The sequence below is a fragment of the Channa argus genome, chromosome 7, assembly GCF_033026475.1.
Source record: "Channa argus isolate prfri chromosome 7, Channa argus male v1.0, whole genome shotgun sequence".
NCBI classification, from domain to species: Eukaryota; Metazoa; Chordata; class Actinopteri; order Anabantiformes; family Channidae; genus Channa; species Channa argus.
Window position 1 is genome coordinate 6,924,898 of NC_090203.1, and position 26,335 is coordinate 6,951,232.

Sequence of the window (26,335 nt, forward strand, 5' to 3'; positions counted from 1 at the left end):
GACAGGAAGAGGTGGGCTCTGTGTCACCGGACGTCAGAACCATCAACCCCGCCTTCACCTAAAAGGTAAAACCTACGCTCACTTTATGCAGTGAATACATTAGTGGATGACATGGATTTCAAAAATCTCACATACATCACAATGAATAAATTATTAGCTGTAAATATTGTATTAATGGGAGTCTGGGGAACTTTAGGCCTATTTTATTGTAAAATGTATGAACCTAATTAGCTAAATTCCATTCTGTTCTATGTTCTGACTTGCATTAGATGATGTAAAAGTATTTCCATTCAAAATCCTAAAGGCACATTTCATGAACAAGTAAAATAGGCACCAGGAGTAATAAAAAACAAATTTATTTTATTTAAAAAATAACCCTCCCCAACAGAGTTCCCATACTATCACATACAGAGCCAAAATAGTATGCTTCAATCTCATTTCATTCAAATCTATTGGGAAGTGCTATGACAAGGACTGTTCTTGATCAGTGGCTTCAATATTGCTTAGTCAGTGAGGATGTGAGGAGAGGAGTGGACTCTCCGGTGTCCACATGATGCATTTCCAGGGTGACTGCCATTTCGTCTTCCCCCTTTGCAAGGTGCTTTGTGACTTCAGTGAGTGAAGAACTGCATCTGGTTTCAGTTGTACTGGGAAATGATCCCAGACTGATTTTTTTTTTTAGTTAGTTAGTTTGTTTTAAGCAAAGAATGAGGGGTAGAACACTGTCCCCCAACTGTGAAGGACCCAGCAACTGGTGGGCCAAAATACATTACAGGTTAATATTATATATATACAAATCACCTTGGACACAATGAAGGATCAGTAAAACGGTGTACAAAGGCATTTTGATTATGCACGTTCATAAACATGATTTAAAAATCTAACTTATCTGATCTTTCATCTCAAAGGGGCCCTGACCGTCAGACAAGATTTGAGGCGCTTTAAAGGGCAACTGAGGTGGAATTTTGAGACTGTCTCCACAGTGCCCTCTAGAGGATACACTCTTGACACAAGTCACAATATTCATATTAATAATGACAAAGAAAAAAAGCAGTCTTTATAACTATTACACAATCGAGGCAAAACGACTGACAGGCAGTGGTGAGCGCAAGGCTCCTACCTCTAAGAAAACCCAAATAAGGTGGCTCAGAATATCCAGTCATAAAAAATAATTACATGCATTTTTTTCAATAATCCAGAAATTCACTAGATGTAAAGAATGGGCATATTAAGTAGTAGTAACACTGGCCCATCTTATCCAATGTAGCAATCCCCTATCTGTGCCGCCCATGCACACAGAGCACCAATGGAAATTGGCTAACACAATCTAGGGGATTGGTTGAAGGAGATGCTGCATGTCAAAAGTAACAAATGGGAAGGATAGAAGGGCATGATGGACAGGGGGATGGATTAGGCAGGGTTGGAGTGGACAAGTGCATTTGAAGAGGTTGGTCTCTACGTGCTTAAAAAGAGACTAAGAGGGCACAAGATGTGTGTGTGCTTCTGCTATCCAGGCAATGAGCAGTAAATGCCTGCAGAGGGAAGAGCTCTGTGTAAAAATGGAATGGAATGGAATAGAATAGGTGCAGAATAGGTTTGTATAGGTACGCAAAGAAGTGCGTGGGTGGAAGTTGGCGTCATCTGATACATGTTGGAATGTTCAGAATGATCAGAGCAAGGTCAGTTGCTGAATATGAGTTCAGCTTTGCAGCACTTAAGTGATCACAGGCTATATTTGCCTGTATTCAAATCTACAGAGGAGTGTTGACCTTGCCTATTGCCTTAGTTACCTCTTTGTTAGCTATGAGAGTGTGGGTGTGAAAACGTCAAGGTAGTGTTAGTGTCAAGCCTAAGGACAAGTCTCACCATTTTGAAGTAAACAAAAATCAATAACTAAAAAAAAAAAAAAAAAAAAGTGCCTCGTGTATCCTAAAGGAGCAATGCATACAGAAATCAAAGATTATCTTCCTGTTTAAGTGCCCCTTTTTTATTGGTTGGCATCATGTTTGGCTGGTTAATAATGCTGGTTTAGGTGCATGGGGTGCAAGTATATTTGATACACTCTATGCAAATGTTCCCTCTATTGTTATGCTAAGCTTGCCGCTATAGGCTAAATCTCTAAGGGACTGGCCAACCAGCACAGAGAGTGCGGTGGGACTTCTCTGCTGTGTCTATGATATGCTACACCTGCTCTTTCTGTCTTTGCTAATATAAAGACTGGAGGGCTAGCCTCACATGTACTAACTCTTTGTGTAGGACTGGTGGCACCTACATGCTAACACTAAGTGCTAATGTACCATACCTCAGGTTCCTCAAGGCTGTTTAAAAAAAACAACATTATTCAAAATCATTAAAAAACATGAATGTAGTTCATGACAACATTAAAATGATACATGTAAGTGTGCGTGCTCAGTACCACCCCTCTGGAGGATCCCCATATTCGAGGGGCTTGGAACACTGGAGTCTGGCGCTTGGATAGGTAAAGAGGCAGCATCGTGGTGGCAGTTAAAAAAGTTTTCAGGATTTTTTTTTCTTTTTAACGCCCATCTTCCTCCTATCCATATTGCATACTTACATACATAGGAGTGTGAAGGTAGCGTACAATACAATACATAATAATACCCACATTTTAAAAATTCAACATAAAAAGAACAATAGTCCTGGTAAAGTAAAAACAACAAAATGACAACAATAAGAATATTCATAACCTTTTGAGTGCATGAGGCTGTAGACTCTGCCGTACAGCTGAAGGGCCTATGGTTCCTGGATTTGGGTGAGTGACTGGCAAGGTTGTAAAGTAAGTGTAGTGGGCAGTCACTGGGAATAAGGGATGAGGATGAGGTGGTGCTGGTGAGCTTTCTGCTCACTCAGGTAGAAATGAGGTGGGAGGGATAGATGGTGGTGATGCTTGGTGTGGCTCAGGCGAAGTACATGGTCCTCAGGGTGTCGTGGTGAATCTGAACAGCTTTGGCCAGTGCCTGGGGGTCCCGACCATTACTCTGACCAGACACATGACTGCCCTCTCCACTTTAGAGAGATGACAGGGAGAGAAGATGAACTGATTATTAAATTATTAATGCTGATACATTTTATATTTCATACATTTGTGATAAAGAAAGAAAATAAGTTTTTAATTACTTTATTTATTTATTTTTTTAAAGAAGAAGGCTAATGCCATATTTAAATCCATATTTCAACGTGAAAGGTTTGTAACTGCTGTGCGTCATATAATGTTTGTGAACCAAAACTGGAGTAACAGGCTATCAATATTTCATAGAGTCTCTACATTATGTCTTTTATAACCACACTAACCTGTCATGTTCTTTGTCCACCAGATGGTAGCGGGCTCGGAAGGCCACAAGACGAGCATAGTAGGCTGGAGCAGGGATGGAGACCGAGCGGGTACAACGCACATAAGTGTGGCACAACTGGTAAGTTAAAATCTGCAACTCATCAGCCGTGAAGCGATTGTCGTCCCAAAGGACGTAATAATGAGACGGCCGGCTGGTACCCTAGAGACAGAGCGATCACACACACACAGCCCTTATGTGAAACAATCAATATCATTCACTCTTTAGTCTTTTCTGTAAACTATAGACCAAAATTACCCAAGAGCACTACAGCATTTAGTTTCTGTTAGTATTACCTGTATGCCTGCATGGCTGCACAGGTAGAAGTCAAACTCAAAGGGATGAGTGATGCTGGTGTCCACTGTAGTTCCTGCAGGAATATTCCCACTCTTTCCAATCTATTAAAAGAAAACACAATATGGTTATTATTAAACATAAAAAACAGTTATGTCTAATTACATGATTTCAAAAAGAATTGTGTTTTGAAAACACAAAGCCAACCCTTTCAGACTTGTCAGCACAGAAGAGGCGTGTGTGGTGGCGTTTCTGCACCACGATGTAGGTGATGCCTGGCTGATAGTCTTTCTCCAGTTTGATGCATGCATCTCGGATGGCCAGGAGCTCGTAGTGGAGAATCTACATACAAAGTAATTTTCTTAGCAGTTATGCTGATAAAATTAGATTTATGTGGAAAAATTATAATACACTAATATTACATATCATTTTAACATGTTTCAACATGAAAGTTTCAACCAACACGATACCATACCTGCGGTAACTGTCCTTCAGGAACTCCATCTCTGTAGAAAATGATCCTGGTGGGCTTAAATCGGGTCGACTTGTAGAACTGAATTAGCAGTTCACGCACCATGTATGACAGATCCTCAATGATCTCTTGCCTGGGTCTCTGGACTCGCACTGTGGCACAATATCTGCTGGGATGAGCATCCATACTGCCTACCACCTAGATGAGAAGGGGAACCCAAGTGAAATCAGATGCAAAATAAATGTAACAACTGCAGCACCATAACTCTCCAGCAGGTGACGCTATGCTCCTATCGCTGCTGGCAAAACTGAAGCACGGAATAATGTAGAAATTAAACAAATGTAAAAGAAAACTGCGTACCAACTTTCACTACTCTTGACAGTTATTTTTTGAGATATAAGGCGATGGCTTCAGCCTGTAGTGCCCCCTAGTTGCAAACCTGTATGTTATTGCACAGGCGTGTGCAGAGTGGAAACCTACACGTATGACCAGTTTCATGAAAGTAGGTTGTTTTGTTGACGCTGCAAATTCTATCATTGGCCACACGGTGATGCTATAGAGGCCATACTGTAATATGTGAATAATTTCACGACGGGGCAGCTGTACACAAGTTTCTTTACAGTATCATTTGTAGTTTTTGAGATATTGGTGTGTAAAGATAGCTCTCGTAGACGGGCATTCAAAATAAAATTCATACAAATATTCATAACAATTATGACATTACAATTGTCACTGTGCTTAACATGTCAGAGTTGGAACCATGTTTCTAGCGTGTAGATCGAGTAGCATGTCAAATAAACATGTGGAAGAACATCTACTACTGGCCAGATGGTGGCGCTATAGAGACCACACTGTAATATGTGAAGCATTTCATCATGGGACAGCTAATCACAAAGTTTCATCATGTTACCATGAGTAGTTTTTGAGATATTGCCGGACAAACATAGGTCCCACAGACTTAAAAAAATCATAAAAATATTCATAACAATGAACGTGATCAATCTACTAAAAACTTATTCTCTGCATATCAGGCATGAGTGGTTTGTCCTAGTGTGTGTGTGTGTGTGTGTGTGTGTGTGTGTGTGTGTGTGTGTGTGTGTGTGTGTGTGTGTGTATACTGGCACATTAGCATCCCCTAAAGGTTTTGATTGGGAAATGTTGGAAGCTCAACATCAACCATTTCTTTTTTCTCCCTAAAATCCTTACGCTGCACCACAATAATGATTTTCACCAGTTTTCTCTTCTGTCAGGAAAACAGAGAAACCCACTCTCCTATCCCATCTTCTTTGTGTGTGACTCAAGCGTTTGTCATAGTTGCTATGCAACAACGCAGCCAACCATAGCCAAGCTGAGGTCAAGGGCGGACGGGAATTGACGTCATTTCCTTTTTGAACGTGAGTCAGTGATGAGCCATTTGTTTCCTTTTATCTCGCATTAACTCCTCTCTTAATACTCTTTCCCCCAAACAGAACATCAAATTGACTGCAGACGTTTCTCCTTTAAAATTTACTTTTGAAACAGGGCGCATCAGGACTTTTACCAATAATGTAATCCGAAAATAAAAAAACCTGATGTTCTCATCCTTTCTCTAGATTGCTTGACAGGTTTTATGGTCACCCTGCGAGTACACAGGTACTGATCATTTTAATGAAAATTTCAAACTGATTTACAAAGTTACCAGAGCCCAAGGTGTTGAATTTCTTCTATTCATCAATATATTCATTTCCCCTTCTTTCATCTACAGTCATCTACTGAATTCAGTCAAACTGATGATCTGTGATGTCATATTTGCTCTTAAGTGTTTTTATTATTTTTCTTTCATTTTGGAATCAAATGTTAAAGCACTTCTGCCTTAATTATACTTGGCTGTGGGAGGCTTTTACTTCCAGCACTGCTGGCAGTATCACTAAGCAACCACAATGATGTGCGTTTGCTTATCTATGGCGTCATAGTCATTTGCATCATTTACATGTGCGTGATCTTTTTTTTGATTTACCAATAAAAAGTGGTTGTGCGAGCGTAACATGTGGGCTGCCGTCAAAGAGATCACACCAAACTGTGGCGATACGTACAATTGTTGTTTTGACCGCAAACACTTTAGTTTTTAATTTTCTCTCAGCTATATACTTAAAGATTTTACAACTTTGAAACAGGTTGACAAACAGATTAAGTTTTAAATTCCTGTGTTGAACAATTCACTGCATTAAAGGCAACTATTCACCAGATATAGTTCTGATGAGGCTGATACAGCTGCAGTATTGATGCTTCTGAGCAGTGGACAGAATTTGCCAAACACTCATGCTGACAAACTTTGTGAAGTTTATACATTTCTTTCAATTGTCAGTGTATTTACACCAAGAGCAACAATGTGTCTTAAAATGCTGTTACTCTTGTAATGGACACTAACACAGATACTCTATTAAGAAAAGCAACTGGGTTGTGCAGTTATATCTCTATTGGTTAAATGATTGGCAGTGTCAGAGCCCAGATGACATAGGTCCAACTCCTAACTTCAACAAGTATTTCAGCTTATGACAGCTATGGAACCGTTGTTACAGTGGCTGTCTCTGAACCACAGGTTTACTGGTTCCGTTGTGGCCCAGTTTCTCCTGGCCACATGTCAAAGGTGAACACTGACACTGAACACAAAGTTGCCCCTGGTGTGTATTCCTTACTTGTAAGTAGCTTTGGTGAAGTTGAGATAAATACTTCTGTCTTAAGCTAGAAATTTAAGAATTTCGGGTCCTAAAAGCTAATATTCCTTTGTCTCAAGTGTGTCAACTTGGCAAATCTATAATTGAGCCTTTGAAAAAATATCTCGATTTTCTGCTCACGCCCTTAACTTTCCAGATTTAAAGCTACTAACACCCTGGCTTACGTTATACCCCCATATTTAACAAAGGGCCTGGCTTTCTATGGGAAACAATTTTTCCCCCTCACTTTTCCTGTGCTTGTGCTGTACAACAGGGGTGTTCTTTAAGGGACTTACAGCAGTAATAGAGGGCTTCTTTCCATCTCCGGCAGGGGGATGTGTGACGTCTGCTCCCAGGAAGATAACTGGCTGCTGAAACACTGCTGACCTGAGAGAGTAAATGGAGGAGGAGATGCAAATTACACTTTGTCATAAGCAGTGCAGGGTAGATTTCATGCAGTTAAATTATCTTTACAAGCAGAAATAATGAGAAGTGTCAATGTAGTTCATCCAACGGGGACTTACTGGGCTTCAAATACGTCAACATTCACTGCACCCTGTAAGCTGCTGCATATATAAACTTTTAATAAGGACACTAAATAAAAATATCACTAAAAAAATTTGATAATAATATTGCAGAAGCCCCTTCTTATCAATAAAAGCCAATATATTTCTAAAATATATACAATTACACCATATATTTGTGGAAGGTCTTATTTAAATCTATGACATTAATGTATTTTTGCATCCTTGGTTTAAGTGAAGACCAAGAAACTGTGGCACTAGCCTTGTTTTAGTCAGTCAGTGTTTTTGACAACTATCATTTCACTTCTGAGTTTTGTCATGCTGCAAGAGATTTTCACAGTCATCGAAAACAAAAGCCATGAATGCTTATGAAAGGAACTCACCGTTGGTGAGGTACCAGGATGTTGTTGATGCCGCCAAGTTTCACGTTAATCTTGAGGCAGAGGTTGGAGAGGGTCTGAGGTGATGTCTTTACTACATTTTTCACCTGAACACATTGCGTGGCCATACCAAGTAAAGTGTCTCCTACACGTTTTACCTCAGCTGAAAGTGAAATTTTGGAAATGGCACATGAAGCATCTTGAGTGGTTCACAGCTTCAATAATCAGTTGTAATGCTTCTTGATTGCTTTTAATGATCAACCCACACAACATTCTTCTATTAATAGAGTTGGAACCCTAAAATAATGAAATCGTTATGTAATGAAATTATTTTTCTGCGCAAAATGAGGAGGATGCCTGTATCTAAAAAAAAAAAAAAAAATACAACATACCATAGACAGGGGTTTTTCCTGGTAGGATAACAATGATGAGCTGCAGTCCAGAGTAGGTGTTCTTCAGGTGTCTGAACATGGGCTCAACACTGTCTGCTCCCTGGGCATATTTACAGAAGCATGGCTGACCCTGAATCGGCATCCCAGCATCCTTAGAAATCTTACGCAGCTGATCTGTGAAGTTTCTAAGAGGAAACCAAAGCAATTTAAACCCAATTCAGCAAACCAATCTAAAGCTAGCTAAGATTAGTGATCACTTTACTGTTAATTGTTCACTTTGCATTTATAAGAAGTAGTTGTTAGGAAATATATTAATAGGAATGCAATATGATACGATAGTGGTGATTGAAATGTCAAATGAAAAACTGTATTTGGGTTAAATATAAATAAAAGAATGTGTCTATCACAGTTATGTACAGTGTGAGACCCATTTTTTCTACATACACTACTTTTTTCTACATTGACTACTGTCCTCCCTCCCAGTACTCTTTGGTACTTACTTAAGCACCTCTTCTCTGCACTGTTTCTGGGGGGCAAAGCAGGCAATGGCCCACACTTTGATCTCAATGCCATTATAAAACTGCTTCCCCCTCATGTCCCACACTCCCTGGTTTGGGGTTGCTATGGCACGGTTCTGTGGAAGAAAGGGACCAGAAAAGTGATGCACACCACAGTTTGAAAAGACAACTCCCTTCTCCTAGACTCTCGCAGTCGTATTTGAAACACAAATGAAATGATATTAATAAGTGAACCATTACCCGTCCTCCATACTGCAGGATAGGGGCGGGGAGCACTCTGCCCGTCACCTCAGCCATATCATCTTTCACCTTGATCCCAAACTCTTGGATGTATGGGTCCAGGTTGAAGTTAGCGTTCTTCATCTTTAAAGAGTGAAGGACATATATATTCCTTGGTAACTTACACTTCAAATCAATGAGTCACACATTTCTATACCATGTAACAAACTGTCTGACCCCCCCACCCACCAGTTGCCTCTACAACTCACCAGCCTGCTGATCTCCTCTTGTCTGTCGGGCGCAGATCGAGCCGTTGCTTTGATCATAGTGGAGGTCTGATTATCTGTCAGTTTTTTGATGCACCGTTGACCTGCTACAATGTTACACACCTGGAACGAGTCAATCCAAATGAATTTATTTCATTACTTTTGTGTCAGTTATCCCTGTGTACAAATTCTACATGTACCTAAAACCGACCTATCTAAATGATAAACTCAGAACCCTTTCTCACCTCCAGGGGCAGGTAGGTGTGCTTCTGCTCTTGCCCCACCTGTAGACAGGGTAGGTGGGGGTATTTTAGCTGCAGATTGTACTTCTGCTTGAAGTACTGGGCCACTGTACATTCTACTGTCTGCCCACTCTCAAGCTGGAGGGGAAACCTGATTTAAAAATAAATAAATAAAAATAAATGAGGAACATAAATATATGTATCATATGAAAATAAAGACAAAGATGTTGCCTTTGCCTCAGTGATTTACAGATTTTGAGACTTACTGTGCATCACCTTCACACTCCTGATTTGAAGCCCGTTTTTACTTTTGGTAACTAAGAAGAACAATTGCTTTATCCTTCAATGCTGCATATTTCCCCCATTCCTTTATGAGTTCAGGTCTACCATAGATCCTACTAAATGAATGTTATGGAATGAAATTGGATGCGGCCTGTGTTCTTACGTCTGGTGGCTGGCAGGACGTCGGGTTACATTGCATACACGGTACTTCCTCTTCATTTGACCGCAATGAGTTACTTCCACCTTCAAACCTGCCATCAATAAGTTTAATAACATATAATAACTGCCACATGCAGATACAGAAACACAGACAAGAGAGTAATAGGCAATTTAAAGTTTCTACTGTAATAAAATAAATAGGGAATAGCAATAATTAACGATTAAAGGTCTAGGAAGACAGAACTGCAACTGCCAGGTGTAAAGTCAGTCAATCTGTTTCAGTTGAGATTTGAAAGGTATTTTTAGTACTGTCCAGTAGTTCACCTTTAATTTCCTTGGTGAAGCGGACCCTTTGCGAGTCAGTGAGAGTCTTGGGCTGCTCATCGATGTTGCGAATGTCCAGAACCTCACACATGAACTCGATTACAGGCTGGGCTTTGTAAAAGGCTGTGGCTGACACTAGAGGGAGACAGAGAGCATGAATAAATTCATGAAACTCAGAAAAGCAACTTGGAAAAAAAATATGAATGGATGTCCAGACCATTAACAAATATCAAATAATTATATCAGTATTTAAGGCAAGATTTATGTCACCAATAGAAAGGACAGCAGACGCCTATATTTGTGAAATTATATTTAAAAATCATTAATGTTTTCTTTACTTCTTCCTGGTCACAGAGTAGGCTTTACATTTCATTCAGGCTTTTTCCACCTAGTCATGTAGTGTCAGGAAAAACACACTGAGATCACTGACTGACTACACGCTCTCTGGTGAGCTTGCCGTCTCTGACTCACCATCAATGTTAAGCATCATCTTCCACATGGCGGGGCGTACAGACTGGTGAAAGCCAAACCAGACTTCCCTACCCCCACCCAGTGGGTGGTAGTATCCTTCAGGTGGGGAGAAAAATGAACGGCCCACTGGAGTGTACCTAATTTGAGGAAGTGGGGAGGTGTAAATGAAAATACTGAATGTGCGGATTGAATTGACAGAATGACTCAATGTCCAGTCAAGTTTTCTAATGTAGGAGCTTTTAAAATAAGTCAACCCTTGGTAAACATTAGAAAAAATAAGAAAAACAAAATATGGGTGAAGGAAGGAACAGTATTATATTTACTAGAAAAGCCATTTAAAGAAGCTTTAAAATGTTTTCTGTGGCTTAAAGATTTCCATTTCGACCATTCTCAAGTTAAGTAATCAGTTACAGTTATTCCATTACTTGGAATTGTTTTGTGCACATTTTCTCAGCTAAAAGGCATCTTTGGTTTAGTGAGCCTGGCCCCTGAAGCTATGATGGTCTGATTCTAATGAATGTAACAACCCAGTTGACCTCGCTAAGTTGCAAACTTACAATGTCAACTAACACGTTCAACTTGACAGAACATGCTTTTCTAATTTGGTTTCAAGACATACATGCATGTGTCTTAGAAAAAAATTGAGACAGAAGAGGGGTGTTTTACTGCATGTGTGTTTGTGCCTGTACTGATATAACTAAGACAAAAAATTCCTATGGTTTACCTCATAGAGGCCAGGTGGCGCATGGCTACGTCCAAGGCTTGAACCGAGTCCAGGGGAACTTGCAGGCGTCCACTGATCAGAGTCTCCTGCAACAGGCGCCATGACACCTTGGCCAGCCAACGGATAGACACCTTGAAAATACGGTCCTTACCCTCGCCTGGTATGGTTACCTCAAAATCCACCTGATCAAGGACAGAAACAATGAGAAAAACTAAACAAAAAGGATGTAGAAGAAAGATAAATATATTCATGAACGTGGGCAAAACAGCTAACCTGTTTTTCTCAGACACTCACAAAATGTGTAGAATCGTCACTGTTACACGGACACTGTGAGACTATGCATTTTCCTGGTTTCATTACTTTTGCTAAGCTAACTAGCCTCTGGCTGAGGCCTAAAATTTCCAGACAGATGTAAGAAAAGTATTAATCTCCTGTTTTAGCAGAAAAGCAAGTAAGTAGTCTGGAAATTTTCAAATATTAAGAGAAAAAAAAAAACTCTTATTCACATATATACACTAAACCTACAAGTCTCCAACCAGGAGGTAAAAGTATTAAAAATACCAATACCATAAAAGCCAAACAAAAACAGTAGCTGTTTGTAGTTAGTCATTCTCGGGTAGACATATGGGCTCTGCAGGAGATTAAAAAGCAATGCTGGATGCTACTCAGTGAGTTTAACAACACTTTCTCCCCTGGGATATACAGTTTGGGGTCCAAACAGGACTTAAGATAGACCCGACTGATCCCTGTGGAGGAATTAGTTGGGAATTATGGTACAATCCAGCAGTGAAACAGAGGGTCTAGCTTCAAAACCAAATCACCTTTTCACTTCCAATCGGTAGTGCTAGCACCGTGTAGATATTCTTCTTGCCATCATACACTGGCTTTCTGTCGCCAAAGAGCTGGGGCTTGAAGTGTTGCACCATGTACTCCACCACCTCCCTATAGGAAGTGAAACGCACACACACGCACACACACACACCCACACACACCCACACACACCCATACACACCCATACACACCCATACACACCCACAAAATTTGGAATTAATGTGAATCAAAAACAAAAAGATTCTGCCCTGCCAATTAAACCCACCCCGATCAGGATGCTCTATTGTGATCGGAGGAAGGGGAAGCAGTACTTGAGGTGAATATTGATTAATCAGGATACAGCTGGTAGGAGCAATATCTCATGGTCACAGGGGGAGAGGCAGGAACAAAAAAAGTGAGGGCGTGGGGGGGGGGGCGCCTTTCAGTGCATAGTGCCTCGCCCTTCATATGAGTGTGGGGGATGTGAGGAGGAAAAGGTCAAGGGGCTTGACCTTTGCATGCCTTCTTGGAACCTTTGTATCAAACTTTAAAGTCGTAGAGGACTGAAGCTCAAAGCCTCCTCTCTGATTGTTAGAGAATACAAGCATTTGCGATTTTCAGAGATTCTCGTTGAGAGTTTCAACTTCTCTGAGGGCTCCAATTGTGCGTAATTACAAACAGGAGAGTACAGAATTGCTATGTGTTTCTGTTTCTGTTCACAACCTCTTAATTAGAAGAATAAAGCATAAGGGCCTCCCCTTGATGGTGGATCTTCAGGGATTGGAACAAAAATGTGTTTGTTTATTCAACAAAATATTGTATGACTTTAGTTCTGTGCTGATTGAGACTGCTTTAGTACACAGTAATAAAACATGACAAGTTATGCCTTTCAAGTTTGGAGATCAAAACTCAATTCCCCTTCAGGAAATATGAAAAAAAAGTTCAAGCATATAAAGCATAAAAGTTTCACAAATCTTAAATTATTATTAGCATGTTTGCATTTTTGGAAATATCTAGCTCCAAACAGCCAGATGCAACTCTTCCACATACACCAGTGCTATTCTTTTCAGGTAGTGCTAAATCCAGGTTTCCTAGCTGGATAGCGACATGGATAACAGTTTTATCCATTTACAATTACTCAACAGACCACAAGCCACAATGGGACTGTAAACTTGACAGCTGACAGACAGGGATGGTGCCAGAAAAGCCCCTGGCCCACCTTTGACGCTTTACTCTACACAAAAGACAACTATGGAACACGATAGGCAATCACATGTTGTTGACAGCCAGTCACAGCCAAAAGCATCAGTGCTAAATTTAAGGTTTGGAATTGAAAGCAGAGAAAGTTTTGAGCAAAGGGGGAAAATTACATTTATACCTTCATGACAGTGTGAAACAAATATGATAAAACATATAAAACAAGAAAAGACAATTAACAGGGCCAGTAAAAAACATTTAGGGTCTAATAGATGAAATAAAGCTAATAATGAAGCTGAGCCTAAAACCCAGATTCCTCTTGTTTTTCCTGCTGTTTTATTTTTCTCTGAAATCTCCATTTAGCTCCTGCATCATATCACAACACTGACTGAAAAAACACTTACAGTGGATTTATTCCATTCAATAATCTTCAAACTATTCAAATCATTGGCTTCTAAAACAGATTTTAAAAATAAATTACACACAAAATGAATCAACTATTTAATGCAAGAGCCTAAAGCACATCTGCAGCATGAAGACAACAGCTAAGTTGAAAGGGTCAGTACATTAGAATCACTTTTGACATGGCCATCTGTCCAGTTTGGTCACTTGGGCACAGCTACTGCAGGAAGAGGAAGGTTCCTACTGCTTTATAGACTCAAAATGACGGCGTGCCATAGTGTTTTAGCTTGATTCTGCACAGAACCATGGACTTGTTTCACTTTGTATTCCTGTTATTCAAAGTAGGAATAGGAAAGGATGTTTTTGTATGATTTTAACAGAAGCTTATAGGCTACATTTTTAAACTAATCATACCACAGTCCTCATATATTTGCTAAAATCGTCAATGTCCCTACTCTACATATGTTCAGTGGGTCAGTCTGTAGCAAAGGGTACCTTGTTCATCTGTGCCATAAGCCTCCGTTGTTGTCCAATAACTATAATATGAGTCCGTTGTGTAAATGACATATTTTTAGGGCTGGATATCGAACTTCAATACTTTCCTGGCTTTCACACATTTTCATTCATTTATATGTTAGCAGACAACTTTAAGTTCTGGTAAATATTTAGAAAAAGATGATGACAGACCTTTAAGCTTGTATATAAAGCAGAGTAAATCTTAACTGCATTGGTAATGTTAAAAGTAGCAAATACTGATTTTTAAATGTTGTTTTTTTATTTTGGTCATTATGGCTTATTGCATAAGTTCAGGGTTGCCACAGTATGTCCGCATGTTAATTTGGCACAGCTTTAAAGCCGGATGCCCTTCCTGACGCAAACTTCCCAGATTTCTACCGGATTTGGGACTGGCGCCCCGGCTGGGGATGGTGATGAGCTGTTGGGGGTTCAGTGCCTGAAAATAACTTTAAGGTGTTGGGCTTTCATTATCCAGTTTTAACATTTCACCTGCTTGTTTAACATGAGAGCTAACATACAAGGGAAAAAAGAAACAGGTTACCTGTTGACTCGTCGTGGGCACTTATCAGGTTTAATGTCCACCTCATAGTGGTAGACATCCATCTTTGGGATCTCCACCTCGAAGTAGTTGGCCAACAGCTTGATGGGCTTGCCCACGGTACCCATGCCTGGCCGGCGGGGGGCATGGAACACCTGCTGCAGGGGTGGGGGGAAGACCCCCATGGGCACTGGATGCACAGGGGATGACGAGACATCAACAAGCACAGAGCGGACGAGGTATAGAGCAAAAAGAGTAGGAAAGAGGAAAGTGGATGTGCCCAAAGGCAAAACGAGGACAGACAAAGAACAAGTTAAAGCAGAGGAAGGGCACAGAAAAAGCAGGGCATGAGAGATAAACAGTGGTTAAGTGAGGAGGTGGTAAAGGAAGTGGTTGTGAACAGCAGAGGACAGGCCAAAGAGAGTGAGAAATGTGGGCATAAGTTGGGAAGGAAGTGTGGGCAGGGGCCAAGTGGAAATGACAGTTGTATACGAGGGTGAGCGTCAGGGACAGGAAGGCAGGAAGAGGGAGAGAAAGGATATTTAAGACAAAAAACAATGAAAAGGAAAAAGGTAAGCAGCAAGTTTGCATTTGGGAGCCAGGGAAAAGGAGGGCGATATAATGTGGGAGTAAATATAGAGTTGATGGAGGAAGATATTGACATGTTAAAAAAAAAATGAGGCGGTAAAATAACCAGACAAGGATGGACAAGGGAGAGAGGGGGAGGACGATATTACACCAGGGAGAAGAAAGGGACACATTAGAATAAAATGCCTTGATGTAGCACTGACACAAATTAAATTTATAGCGTTACACAAAGTGGTGGAACGGTTGATTCATTTGTGTTCGCTCTGGTTATTTATAACATGTTAGTCTGAGTCTTCAACATGCAATTTATAATGACCCTCTTCATTTCAGGACAGAAACTCCAGTTTTGTTATATCAGTTGTACACTTCAGATTATTAGTCATTTAAATAATTAACTCAGCAAAAATGGCAAACATTTACTAGGTTGTTTGAGGATTGTTTATTTCTGTTGTACTGAAGTTAAGATTTTTTTCAACAGGTGCACTGATACAAAATCTTAAAAGGTGTCTGGGAATATATAATGGCTTTTTTAAATGTTATTTTCATAATTGCTGAAATTTTATTAACCCAACACACATTTTATATAGCAATTACTTTTCAGTGTTGTGTGTGCATTAGCTTCATCTGAGCCTGTAACCCACAGAACAAAACTTTAATCTCACTGATCAGAGATTATCAGTGTCCATGTCTAGCATCTTAAAAACAAGTCTGAGCAAGTCAGGAGTCTAAAACAGAGGGGGTCCTAAACTGGGTGCTTGATGTGAAGCTCGCTGTGACTCCTGCCTGAAAGGGGCCCAGTGCCTTAACCTCTGGGTCCCTAGAGAACAGCCCTCCTCCACCACAACAAAGACCCCAGCTGCCCTGCTCCTCCATCTCACACTCGCACACACAAACACAAACACACGGGTGTACAACAGAGGGAGCGCGATTGCTACAGCGAACACACACTCACAGGGCCCCCCTCTACATTCCCAGCCTCACCATGGAGACACCACGGCAACACAGCATTGTCATGGATATCAGGGGACCTGTGTGTGTGTGTGTGTGTGTGTGTGTGTAGGGCTGTTGAAACTGGGAGGAGGTATGATGCCACTGTGGTCATGCTAAAGAGACCTTGGCCTTTTTGGCCCTGCACTAGGCATGTTCCCACATCAGGCTAAGGTCCCTGGGTATCCCAACTGAAAAAAGTCTTACTTAAAATAGCTCCTATAAACACCCTTGGGCCAAACATACCAGTCAGTCATACGTTCACTAAGCCTTCAGAAGGCCAAACTGACAAGAACAGTAACATTAGCCAATAAAATAGAAAGATGCTCGTCCTGTGGTCTTAGGGTGTGTATCTACGTGCAGAATCACACTTGGCTAAAACACATCTGACAAACACGATAAACAGGCACTAGGTATAATACTCTACGTGCAAATAAATTATGTGTGTGTGTGTGTGTGTGTGAGAGAGAATATGCGAGTGTACACTCACACAAAATGACACACACGTCGCCCTCGTGCCAGTAAAGGCAGATGGTGAGAAGCAGAGCCAGCGCTCTCACATATCCCAAGACAATAGTAGTCTTTCCCTGGCGGTAAGACTTAAAGCAGAGCTTTGGTGCTGCATCACAGCATGAAGACGCTCACTATTTACGCTCTTCATAATGACATAACAAGCAATAAGACCAAGTCACACGGACATGGCCACTTACAAGTTTTATTAGGGGGACATGCACTTTTATTTTGATTTAGTAATGGCAAACTGGAAAACCTGCCTGTTGTAGGATCCTTCTGTCAAACTCCAACCTACAGTACATTTCATCTTACGTCTCTGAACATCCAGAGGAAACTTTTAAACAATTCTATTTTGACTTTTAGCACATCTACAGTGTGTGTAGCTAATGTCCATAGATGAGAGCTACTAAACTCAAAAGCCAGTACACACTGAAATTGTAAAAATCTCTCAAAACTATTACTTGTTTACTCTGAGATCACATCAGGCCAAGTACATGAATGAGAATGAACAGCCAATTATGCACCAATTGTTTTTGGCCAATCTAGTTGGCTCTTTGAATAATTGGCTCTTGACCATAAGCTAAACATGGCAATCAGCTCAATCTTGGAAAAATAACACACTGAATCACGACACTTACAAAACAAAGGCAGACTCTGACATGAGGGGCCCCGGGGCTCTTCCCAGTTAAGAAAGTAAATACAAACAAGCCTATTGAATTGACTTCAATGTTTAGCAGCTAGAATGACAACATCATTAAAATCTCAGGCCTATGAGTGCAAGTATAGACAGTTTAAAGATATTCAGAGAATTCAAAAACAGTAAGGCCTTAGAGTGCTTGTCAATACCCGTGTACAAAAAAGACAGCATTCTGAACATAAACCCAGCCTTATAAATGTGTAAGACAGATTCAAGGCTGAATTATGAATACCAAGGTTCCGAATCGTCAACAATCGGTGGACTTCAGTCCTGGGCATAAAGTCAAACACGACCTAGTTTGTTTTTGAACTTGCTGGCCCACAACTCTGTGTCATTAAGAAAACAAATAAAGACGATCTCTTGGACTGATAAGCACTGGCTGTAAATCTGAAAGTTAAGACGGCTGAGCAAAACTCCACATACAAATACATGCTTTTCACTCCCCCATGTTTAAAAAAACAGATACAGTCATCTTCAACAGCAGATGTGCAGGTATCACCATTGAAGATTATTTTTGGTTCCACATAAATAATTCATCTGTCTTTGCAGATGTTAGGCCTATCCTCGTGTCCCTGCTGTGTGGATGTAAGGTGTAGGTGTTAAACACCACCTGTACAGTGTGAGGAACCACAAGCCTGTCAGAGAAAGGGGAGGCAGGTCTGCGGGGTGTAGCCAGCTGCTGCTGCTGCTGCTGCTGCTGCTGCTTGAAGGCGGGCTTCACCTCGTCCCTCCTCACCGAGATTCCCACGACCTCCCTGCCCCCGCGCATGGCTGAGGAGATTGTCAGCGCTTCAAAAGGCTTGTCTGTGGCTATAAATCTGCATAAATAATAGCGTTTTCTACAAAGTGTAGCCGGAGGACCCTCCGTCTCTTAATCTCTCTTCTCCAAACGTTGCGATGCAACAGACGAGGTTGTCACCGAGCCTCCGTGTACATCCCCCTGATGCTAAGGGCCAGGCTACGGTGCCTTCGTTTTCCTTTTTTTATGTCAGCTGCAGCGTACATCTGCAGCCATAACTCTGGGAACCGGACTGATCGTATGTTAAACATCTCAAGTAAAAATAACCTACCAGCGCCAGACGGTCCCGGCTCCATCCCATTCACTTAGCCGCGCGGGTACAAGCAAGCTAGTCCGGGGTACTGTGGCCAAACCGCCGGCCCCTTCAGGCTGGAAGCGTCTCAGACTTCCAGCCCCCTCCTCTCGGCGTGTAGTCTCCTCTCTTCTCGGTGTACCCCCGCCCCCTGCCCCTACCAGAACCCCCCAGACCCGCAGAGGAGTTGAGGCTAACGGTGATAGCTGCCAGCTGCTTGCCTGCCCGTTGACCCTGGAGCTTGTCTCGGCAGAGCTAGAGGGCGATACCGTCTTATCTCGAACTGCTCTTCCTACCCGGGGCAGTGTGGTCTCTCCTGCCGCCGTGATTTGGCCGATTGTCGGCGGCGTTGTGAATTCTTGTCGGTCTGTTGTGCTCCTGCTCACCGTTCAAGCAGGATTCTCCAGCGGAACAAAAAAGGCCAGCCCCTCACCCCCCAAAATCTGAAACTTCTTCTTTGCCATTAAAAAGTGCAAATGGACTGTTGATGAACTTACTGTCACACCCCAGAGGTTAAATAGGGAACTGCATTGCAGAGATGCTAATAGGTAATAAGCCTAATATAACAGCAGTGAATCAAATACACAGAGTTTTCTTTGACTTAGGCAAAGGAAGGAATACCACATTTTAAAAACTATCTTCTAAGCAATTTAATTCATTGTTACTTGAGTAAAAATACAAGTATTATCAGCAAAATATACATACAATTACAAAAGTAAAAGACCAAATTGTGCACAATGAAGGATTTTCAAACATTTAAAATTTTATTATATTAAGATAATGATCCTAAATGGTGATTCATTATAGTGTAAATCACTTTAATAGTGCAGCTGCTACTGATAGAGTTTATTGTAATTACTATATCATATATATTTTGCTGATTACAATTACACAAATGGTCAGTTATGCATTTTTCAAGAATTGAGCCTTTACCAGCATCTCTTCACACAGAAAATTAGAGCATATTTCTACTAAAGATCTTAAAAAGTTATTATTATTGTTGTTATTAACCTCTAATTAAATATAGTTTTGCACAAAATGAGGAAAGCGCATTTTGTTCCTCATTTAAATTGAAATGCATTGAGAGAGTATTGAGAAGGGATCTTTTAATAGCCAAAATGCAAAGAGAGGAATTTATTACTTATTTGTTCAACTAAAAGTATTTAAAAGCCTATTTAAAAAAGGGCAATACTCAAGTGAAATACAAATATGTCAGTTTATATCCAGTGGCTGTTGTGAGTCTGTTTTGGTTGTATCAACTCTCTGTGGGAGTTTGAAGATAAACTTTAAGTCAGACTTAAGGGTAAAAGGTCCATATAACACACATATGCACCACTCACACTCATTTATAACACACATATGCACCACTCACACTCATTTAAAAAAAGCCAAACGAACAAACAAACAAAAAGAACCTTACCTCTATTAGTGCTAATATACAGACAATGACCCCAGTGACTCCAAAGTGCCGATGTAGCCCTAACAGACCTAATCAAATTTTCAGAGCCATTAAGCATCTCTGTGGCTGTTTTTAGTGTTTGTGGTCATTTTGGACATTAGTTATTGCTATGGGTCTTTTTGTGGTCCTTTTGAATATCTTTATTGTTTTTGAATTAGTTTGTGATCAATTTTAGATTGGTGATTTTGCACTTAGTTGTAGTTTTTAGTACTCTTATGAGATAATAAGTTAGCCGTAAAGCTATAAGTTTGGCCTAATAACATGCAGTTTTTTCCCTAATAACTAATAACTGCCTACGAAATCCAGAGGAAATTTGATATTCAGCCAGTCTACTTATTTTGAAAAACTTCTCTTTGTCAGGAAGTCGTCATTACGTCGGAACGTCGTTGAGTTCAATGCGGAAGAGGTCGTCATCGTAAAAGCGGTGAGTTGGAAGGTCTGTGAAATGTGATAAAATGACAGTAATGTTGTGAGTAAAAAGTCGTGTAGTGTAATAGTTTGAATGAAAGAAGCACCACGAAGAGCAGGTGTTTTGTGGACCTTTCGAACCCCGTATATTTGTGCTTTTTCAGCCTCATAGCTGTTAACGTTAAGTTCATTGCATGTCTCGTGAGCCAGGCTGGCTGTTACCGGAGAAATCAATCAGATTGCATGTAAAATGACACGTTTTTTAATGGCCACAAAAAGTCTCGTGACATTCGGTCCATTTTACACTCATAAATGTTAGGTACTAATTTCAATTTTTGTTTTTGACAAGCTTAGTGGGGTTTTTACACCTGACATTCACAAAATGATTAAACCCCCTTTAATCACCTATTGTCACACAGTTTAAAGGCTAAAAATGTCGTGGATAAGGGAAGGTGAACTAAACCTGCTGGAAAAGATTTCCGCCAACGTACTAAAGGTAAGATTCAATTCGTCCAGTCTTGTCTCACCCATCTGGCTAGATTGTCATTGCATTTTAATCACCTCAGTATTTTCTGAAAAAGAAATACCCAGGAGTATTTGAAAAATCGACACTTAACCCTAGTTCCCCATAGACTATTTGGCTCTGAATCGCTAGATGAAGAAATGTTGAATTGTGCAAATCACAATTGGACAAATTCCCCTTCTCCTACCACCACTGCCAAGCAAACACAGTAATGGTAGGGTAAGTAAATAAATCTGCTCAAGCATTATAGCTTGAAACAAAAATACAATGTTTTTTGTGGTATCACTTATATGAATTATTCTGTTTTAAAGGGATGTTTGTACTTATTCAAATGGTCAGAAGAATCTTTAAGGGTTCTTATGATTACTTTAAAAACAGTGTTAACAACAGGATTCAAGGATTTTAAAATGTATATACTAATATTTAGGCAAATTACATTATTATTATTTTTGTGTTTATCAAATGAACAAGCTTCTGAAGCCTGCAGACTTTAAAAAAACATAACTTTGTTCACGTATTTTTGTAATATGAATGATTATCTCAGTGAATTGGTAAAACTTGAAGGGCACAAACTAAAATGGTGGTATAATGTTACAATGCTGCATTGTTTGTCACCCATAAGCAGTTATCATAGCTACTTACTCTCATTATAGATTACCCTGTGGATCATAATCTGTAGTTATCAATTTAAAGTGTTTTTAATTTTATGTGTATATAATGGCAGTAAATTCTGTAAACTCATACATTTTAAGCCCCAATTTCATGCCTTTAAAATTGCTTATTCACCTGACAAAGAGTTAAAAATGACTTCGTCAATGATGACACTTGTTCCCTGATTACTTCTAAGATATTGACATATTTGTACCATTGCACGACTAAAATTGCACCATTTCCAACAGTATATTCAAATATCTTTATCCTGATCCTCATTGTGTCTCTCAGGCAGGACCCATGCCTAAACATGTGGCCTTTATCATGGATGGCAACCGTCGCTTTGCACGTAAGAAGAACATGGAACGCCAGGAAGGGCATATGCAAGGTTTTGACAAGCTGGCTGAGGTGAGCTTGCATTGGGATTAAAGCTTTTCTTATCAAACACATCATGTGAGGATTAAATATGTTGGTCACGTATGTGTAACCCATTGTCCCTTTCTGACCAGACGCTACGTTGGTGTAAGCATCTGAATATCCAAGAGGTTACCGTGTACGCCTTCAGCATTGAGAATTTTAAGCGCACTCAAGATGAAGTTGATGGACTGATGGAGCTGGCAAGGCAGAAATTTGAGCGGTTACTGGAGGAACGGTGAATTCCGAGGAGTTATAATAATTTTACATGTTTTTATGTGTTGCTGTTGCTCATGGGATAAGTCATATTTTATGCCTCATATGATTCACTGCTTCCTTAATTTGAATGGAACCATATGCAGTGCTCATGTACTGCTTTGTAGGTAAAAAAAAAGTCTATATTTCAGAGATTCAAAAATGAATCAAACCACCTGTTAAACATGTGCTGATTGCTTATGCATTTTGAATAAAATACACTTATAGTTATTGCTTTCCCAAAAGACAGTACAGTAGCTAAGTTCACTACATAAATGTTGCCTTGGAGGTAATGTTTATAACTTTTTTTGCAGAAATTCTGAAAACAGAATTACTTGAATAAGTAATTCCACATGTGTTATGTGGTGGACTGTGGTGGTGCAGTGACACGTTGAGTAATCTGAGAGTATCAATTAATCCTAATATCAAAAATGTTTTATTCTACTACTACTACTAATAATAATAATAATAATAATAATAATAATTTTTATTTATAGGCACTTTTCAAAACACTCAGTGACACTGTACAAAATGTCTCTACTTAAAATTTTGACTCACCAGTTACTTTGTATAACTTTCTGTGTGGAGGCACCTTTGTTTGTCTTTGGATGGAAAATGTGGACTTTTTCTTTTTCTTTTTTTCCTCAAAAGCCTTTTGTCTTTCTTCATTTGTAGGGACAATTTGGAGAAGCATGGTGTGTGTATCCGGGTGCTGGGTGACTTGAATATGCTGCCACTTGACCTTCAAGAGCTGATTGCTAAAGCTGTGATCACAACCAGGTCCCACAATAAGTATGTTTAATTTATACTTCTGCTTCTTTAGTGACTCATATTTACCACCTTACTACACAAAAAAACGGATTATATTACATACATATAACTATCTACAATTCTACATATGCTTATTTTGCAGATGTTTCCTGAATGTCTGTTTTGCCTACACATCAAGATATGAAATCACTAATGCAGTCAGGGAAATGGCTTGGGGAGTGGAGCAGGGCCTGATTAAAGCAAGGTTAACAATACATTAATTGTGACATAGAACATAAAAAAATACTCTAGCATGGTGTTGCTTAAACAAGCAGTCTGTGTGTTTCTGTGATACTCAGTGATGTTTCAGAGGCATTGCTAAGTGAGTGTCTGTACAGCAACAACTCTCCCAATCCTGATCTGCTCATCCGCACCTCTGGAGAGGTGCGCCTCAGCGACTTCCTCCTTTGGCAGGTGAGCTTGACAGTGAGTGCATGGAAAAGTTACAGGAAGTAAAAATGAGAGTTGTTAAGCGATCACCCTTAAACTTTGAAAAAATTCATGTTTATCATATTGGGGATATTGAGTTTTTAGTAATTCAAATTAAAGAAACTTTAACATTGGCAGTTTTCACCTCAAAAACAATATTTAAAACAAGGCTTTAAGTTTTAAATGTGTCTGTGCAAGAGCCAGTGAAAGGAATGTGAATCAAACAATGTACAAGTCTATTATTTGTTTATTTCTCATTAAGACTTTTTGCCAATCTTTGGGCTTTAGAAAGGTTGAGCAGTAACATTTTAAAATATGAAATATGGCATCAATCATAGATGAGAAGTGAATGATGGATTTTTATAATAAAATAATCAGCAGTCATTTTATAATGTTGTAATACCTTTTATAGCTTAACTGTATTTATTTTCTGTCACTGTTTAGTGATAGTTTTTCTTTTTATAAATACCTTTATGAGCATAAGTTTTAACCACCAAAGCAGAAATACATTTATTATGGACTGTATAGATCTAATAGACTACATTTTGTAATAATTGCAACTGCAAAAGCATTATAATCTCTCACACCTTAAACTTTCTCCTCTGAGGCATTGATTTTCTTTTATCTTGCATGCTGCAGACTTCCCACTCTTGTCTAGTGTTTCAGTCAGTTCTGTGGCCAGAGTACTCTTTCTGGAACCTGTGTGAAGCCATTCTCCAGTATCAGTTAAATCACAAATCTATTCAGGTAAAGATATGATTTGATTGTCATAGAAATCCGCATTGCAAAGTATATGCAAGAAGTTAGCTAATTAATGTTTTTTGTGCCTCTGTCGAAGGTATTTCTTTAACTTGTTTCTCCTGTAATGTCATACACCAGATATCCTCATAGGTGTCTTTTGAGCTACTGTAAGTGAGAATCTGTGACTCTTGACAATCCAGTTTTCCTGGGTTTTCGTCATACTGCAACACATAAACATGACATTTTTTGCCCTTGCCACATTTCAACAAGTTTATATACACATGGGACACTAGAAGTGTGAGATGCCATTAATAAAAAAAAAGAAGAAGAATTTTTTCAAAAATAAAAAAAATATCTTGGGCAAGTGTTGCTAGTTTGTTACCTCGCTGTCTGTTGTGCATGTACTGACTGTTGTAGTTTCCCTATACATTTACAATATTGTCATCAATAAAAGGCATATGGTTTTCAAATATGTAATTAAAGCATGTACTACTTATGCACGGCTAACTGGAGTGTTACTCGTGTTTTATTTCAGAAAGCCAGAGACCTCTATCGAGAACATCAGGCCCTTCAGCAGTTGGAGGCGGATCGTTCCTGTGTTGCAGAACACCTGCAGCATCATGGGAATGGAAAACCTGTCGATGCCCAGAGAAGACAGGAAGCACTGCTGCACTACACTGCCTGCCGGGAAGAACGCGTTCAGGAATTTGTACAATTGCTCAAGCACAAGAGAGACTCCTTCTTCACCGACTTATGTAGCAAAGCTGTCCTAACCTAGTAATGCTTTTAAGGAAAAAAACCTACAATGTTAAGTTGGGGGGGAAACCTCTCCTGTCCTCTTCCCAAAAGGGCTTCTGTGGAAAAGGGAAGAGTGAACAGTGACTGACAATGCTTTCAATTTGTTGCTGATTTGTACAAGATGAGAGGGCAATTTTACCCCTATGGGGCTGTAGAATAATTGATATTTATGACTGTAGATTTAAAAACTCTAATACTAACATCTGCTCAAGATGTAGTTAAATAATTGTACATTGTATGTTAAATGCATGCAATTGCTTGAAAGATCATATTCTTCGAGTGAAACTCATGGGTCACTTGTTTTGGAAATGTTTCCAAAGCAATAACCCTGATTAAGATAAATCAGTACAGTTTTGTATTTTTGTTGAGCCCCACAAACAGTGGTCTTGAGTGTGATGTTAAAACTAGTTTTTGAACAGAATAAATCGATTACTGTATGTTAGATATGAATAAACGATGACTAATTTTTTTCCTTGCATACCACGTCATGAGTTCCCAGATGGCACTGCCTAAATACGGCCCTCAGTATCTAATGTGTAAGCTTGAGTTACAGAAAAATATCACATCTATTTACTCAAGTATTGTATTTATGCTATAGTCTTACAGTGTATAGCAGGTAAAGGAGTACTCTCTACTGCTCTACTTTAACAAGTGTATGACATTAAAATGCTCCGCACACCTGGATCGTGTCACACTCACATGGGCCATGCTGAAGTTTTTCTTTTTCTGTAGTTTGTACTATTGATAAATTACCAGTAAGACTTGTAACATTTTTAATGTAACAGAGTATTTTATATTTTTATTTGCTTTAATTGTAAGAATCTGAATAAAACCTCCACCTCTAACAGGGCCTAATATCTATAAATATATGTAATCAATAAGAGACTTTCAATATAGCACAAAAATAGATGGGTTTAATCTGGTTAACATACTCAAAGAAATGCAGTGATGGGGACCCATAGTGTGACTAAATAACTACATATAACTGCTTAACAATGTTTAAATGAGTTACCATTAGTTCTACTTTGATTAACAGTAAGATGCAGAATACACATTCAATTTAATTCAACTTTATTCATATAGCGCCAATTCACAACATAGTCATCTCAAGGAACTTTACAGAATAAAGTCAAGACTATAAAGATGTATAGAGAGAACCCAACATTTCCCCCTGGAGCAAGCCCTAGGCAACAGTGGA

General features: G+C 39.6%; 2 protein-coding genes across 5 annotated transcripts; one reads left to right on the forward strand and one right to left on the reverse strand.

Moving 5' to 3' along the window:
• Nucleotides 1-26: 26 nt before the first annotated feature.
• Nucleotides 27-25,606, forward strand: dhdds (dehydrodolichyl diphosphate synthase). 2 transcript variants are annotated; one of them, XM_067511439.1, is made up of 11 exons: nt 27-65; nt 3,336-3,431; nt 20,469-20,532; nt 20,936-21,012; nt 21,982-22,098; nt 22,200-22,342; nt 23,035-23,151; nt 23,273-23,374; nt 23,469-23,583; nt 24,238-24,345; nt 24,875-25,606. In XM_067511439.1, the coding sequence occupies exons 4-11, from the start codon at nt 20,950-20,952 to the stop codon at nt 25,115-25,117; spliced, it is 1,008 nt and encodes a 335-aa protein (XP_067367540.1). In that variant the 5' UTR covers nt 27-65; nt 3,336-3,431; nt 20,469-20,532; nt 20,936-20,949; the 3' UTR covers nt 25,118-25,606. The 2 variants fall into 2 exon arrangements, with proteins under 2 accessions (XP_067367540.1, XP_067367541.1); XM_067511440.1 differs by lacking the exon at nt 23,273-23,374.
• On the reverse strand, nt 341-19,137 carry ago1 (argonaute RISC component 1). Of its 3 annotated transcripts, none has more exons than XM_067511436.1 (19): nt 18,629-19,137; nt 14,777-14,963; nt 12,132-12,252; nt 11,311-11,492; nt 10,587-10,723; nt 10,116-10,250; nt 9,796-9,883; nt 9,354-9,501; nt 9,112-9,231; nt 8,864-8,986; nt 8,606-8,739; nt 8,106-8,290; nt 7,717-7,876; nt 7,106-7,196; nt 4,120-4,314; nt 3,852-3,986; nt 3,647-3,748; nt 3,313-3,512; nt 341-3,027 (listed from the first exon to the last, which is right to left on the reverse strand). In XM_067511436.1, the coding sequence occupies exons 1-19, from the start codon at nt 18,651-18,653 to the stop codon at nt 2,919-2,921; spliced, it is 2,577 nt and encodes an 858-aa protein (XP_067367537.1). In that variant the 5' UTR covers nt 18,654-19,137; the 3' UTR covers nt 341-2,918. The 3 variants fall into 3 exon arrangements, with proteins under 3 accessions (XP_067367537.1, XP_067367538.1, XP_067367539.1); XM_067511437.1 differs by having other exon boundaries at nt 16,839-19,134; XM_067511438.1 differs by lacking the exons at nt 10,587-10,723; nt 12,132-12,252; nt 14,777-14,963; nt 18,629-19,137 and having other exon boundaries at nt 11,311-11,450.
• Nucleotides 25,607-26,335: the final 729 nt, after the last annotated feature.

Excerpts from the sequence above, each read along its gene's own strand:
- ago1 (XM_067511436.1), bottom strand. The coding sequence starts at position 18,653 with ATGGAGCCGGGACCGTCTGGCGCTG. Across the intron at positions 14,964-18,628 it reads GCCGGGACCGTCTGGCGCTG|TGCCCATGGGGGTCTTCCCC; the intron begins GTAGGTTATTTT and ends CTGTGCATCCAG. Across the intron at positions 11,493-12,131 it reads TACCGATTGGAAGTGAAAAG|GTGGATTTTGAGGTAACCAT; the intron begins GTGATTTGGTTT and ends GTCCTTGATCAG.
- dhdds (XM_067511439.1), top strand. The coding sequence starts at position 20,950 with ATGTCGTGGATAAGGGAAGGTGAACTAAACCTGCTGGAAAAGATTTCC. Across the intron at positions 21,013-21,981 it reads TTTCCGCCAACGTACTAAAG|GCAGGACCCATGCCTAAACA; the intron begins GTAAGATTCAAT and ends TGTGTCTCTCAG. Across the intron at positions 23,375-23,468 it reads CAGGGCCTGATTAAAGCAAG|TGATGTTTCAGAGGCATTGC; the intron begins GTTAACAATACA and ends TGTGATACTCAG.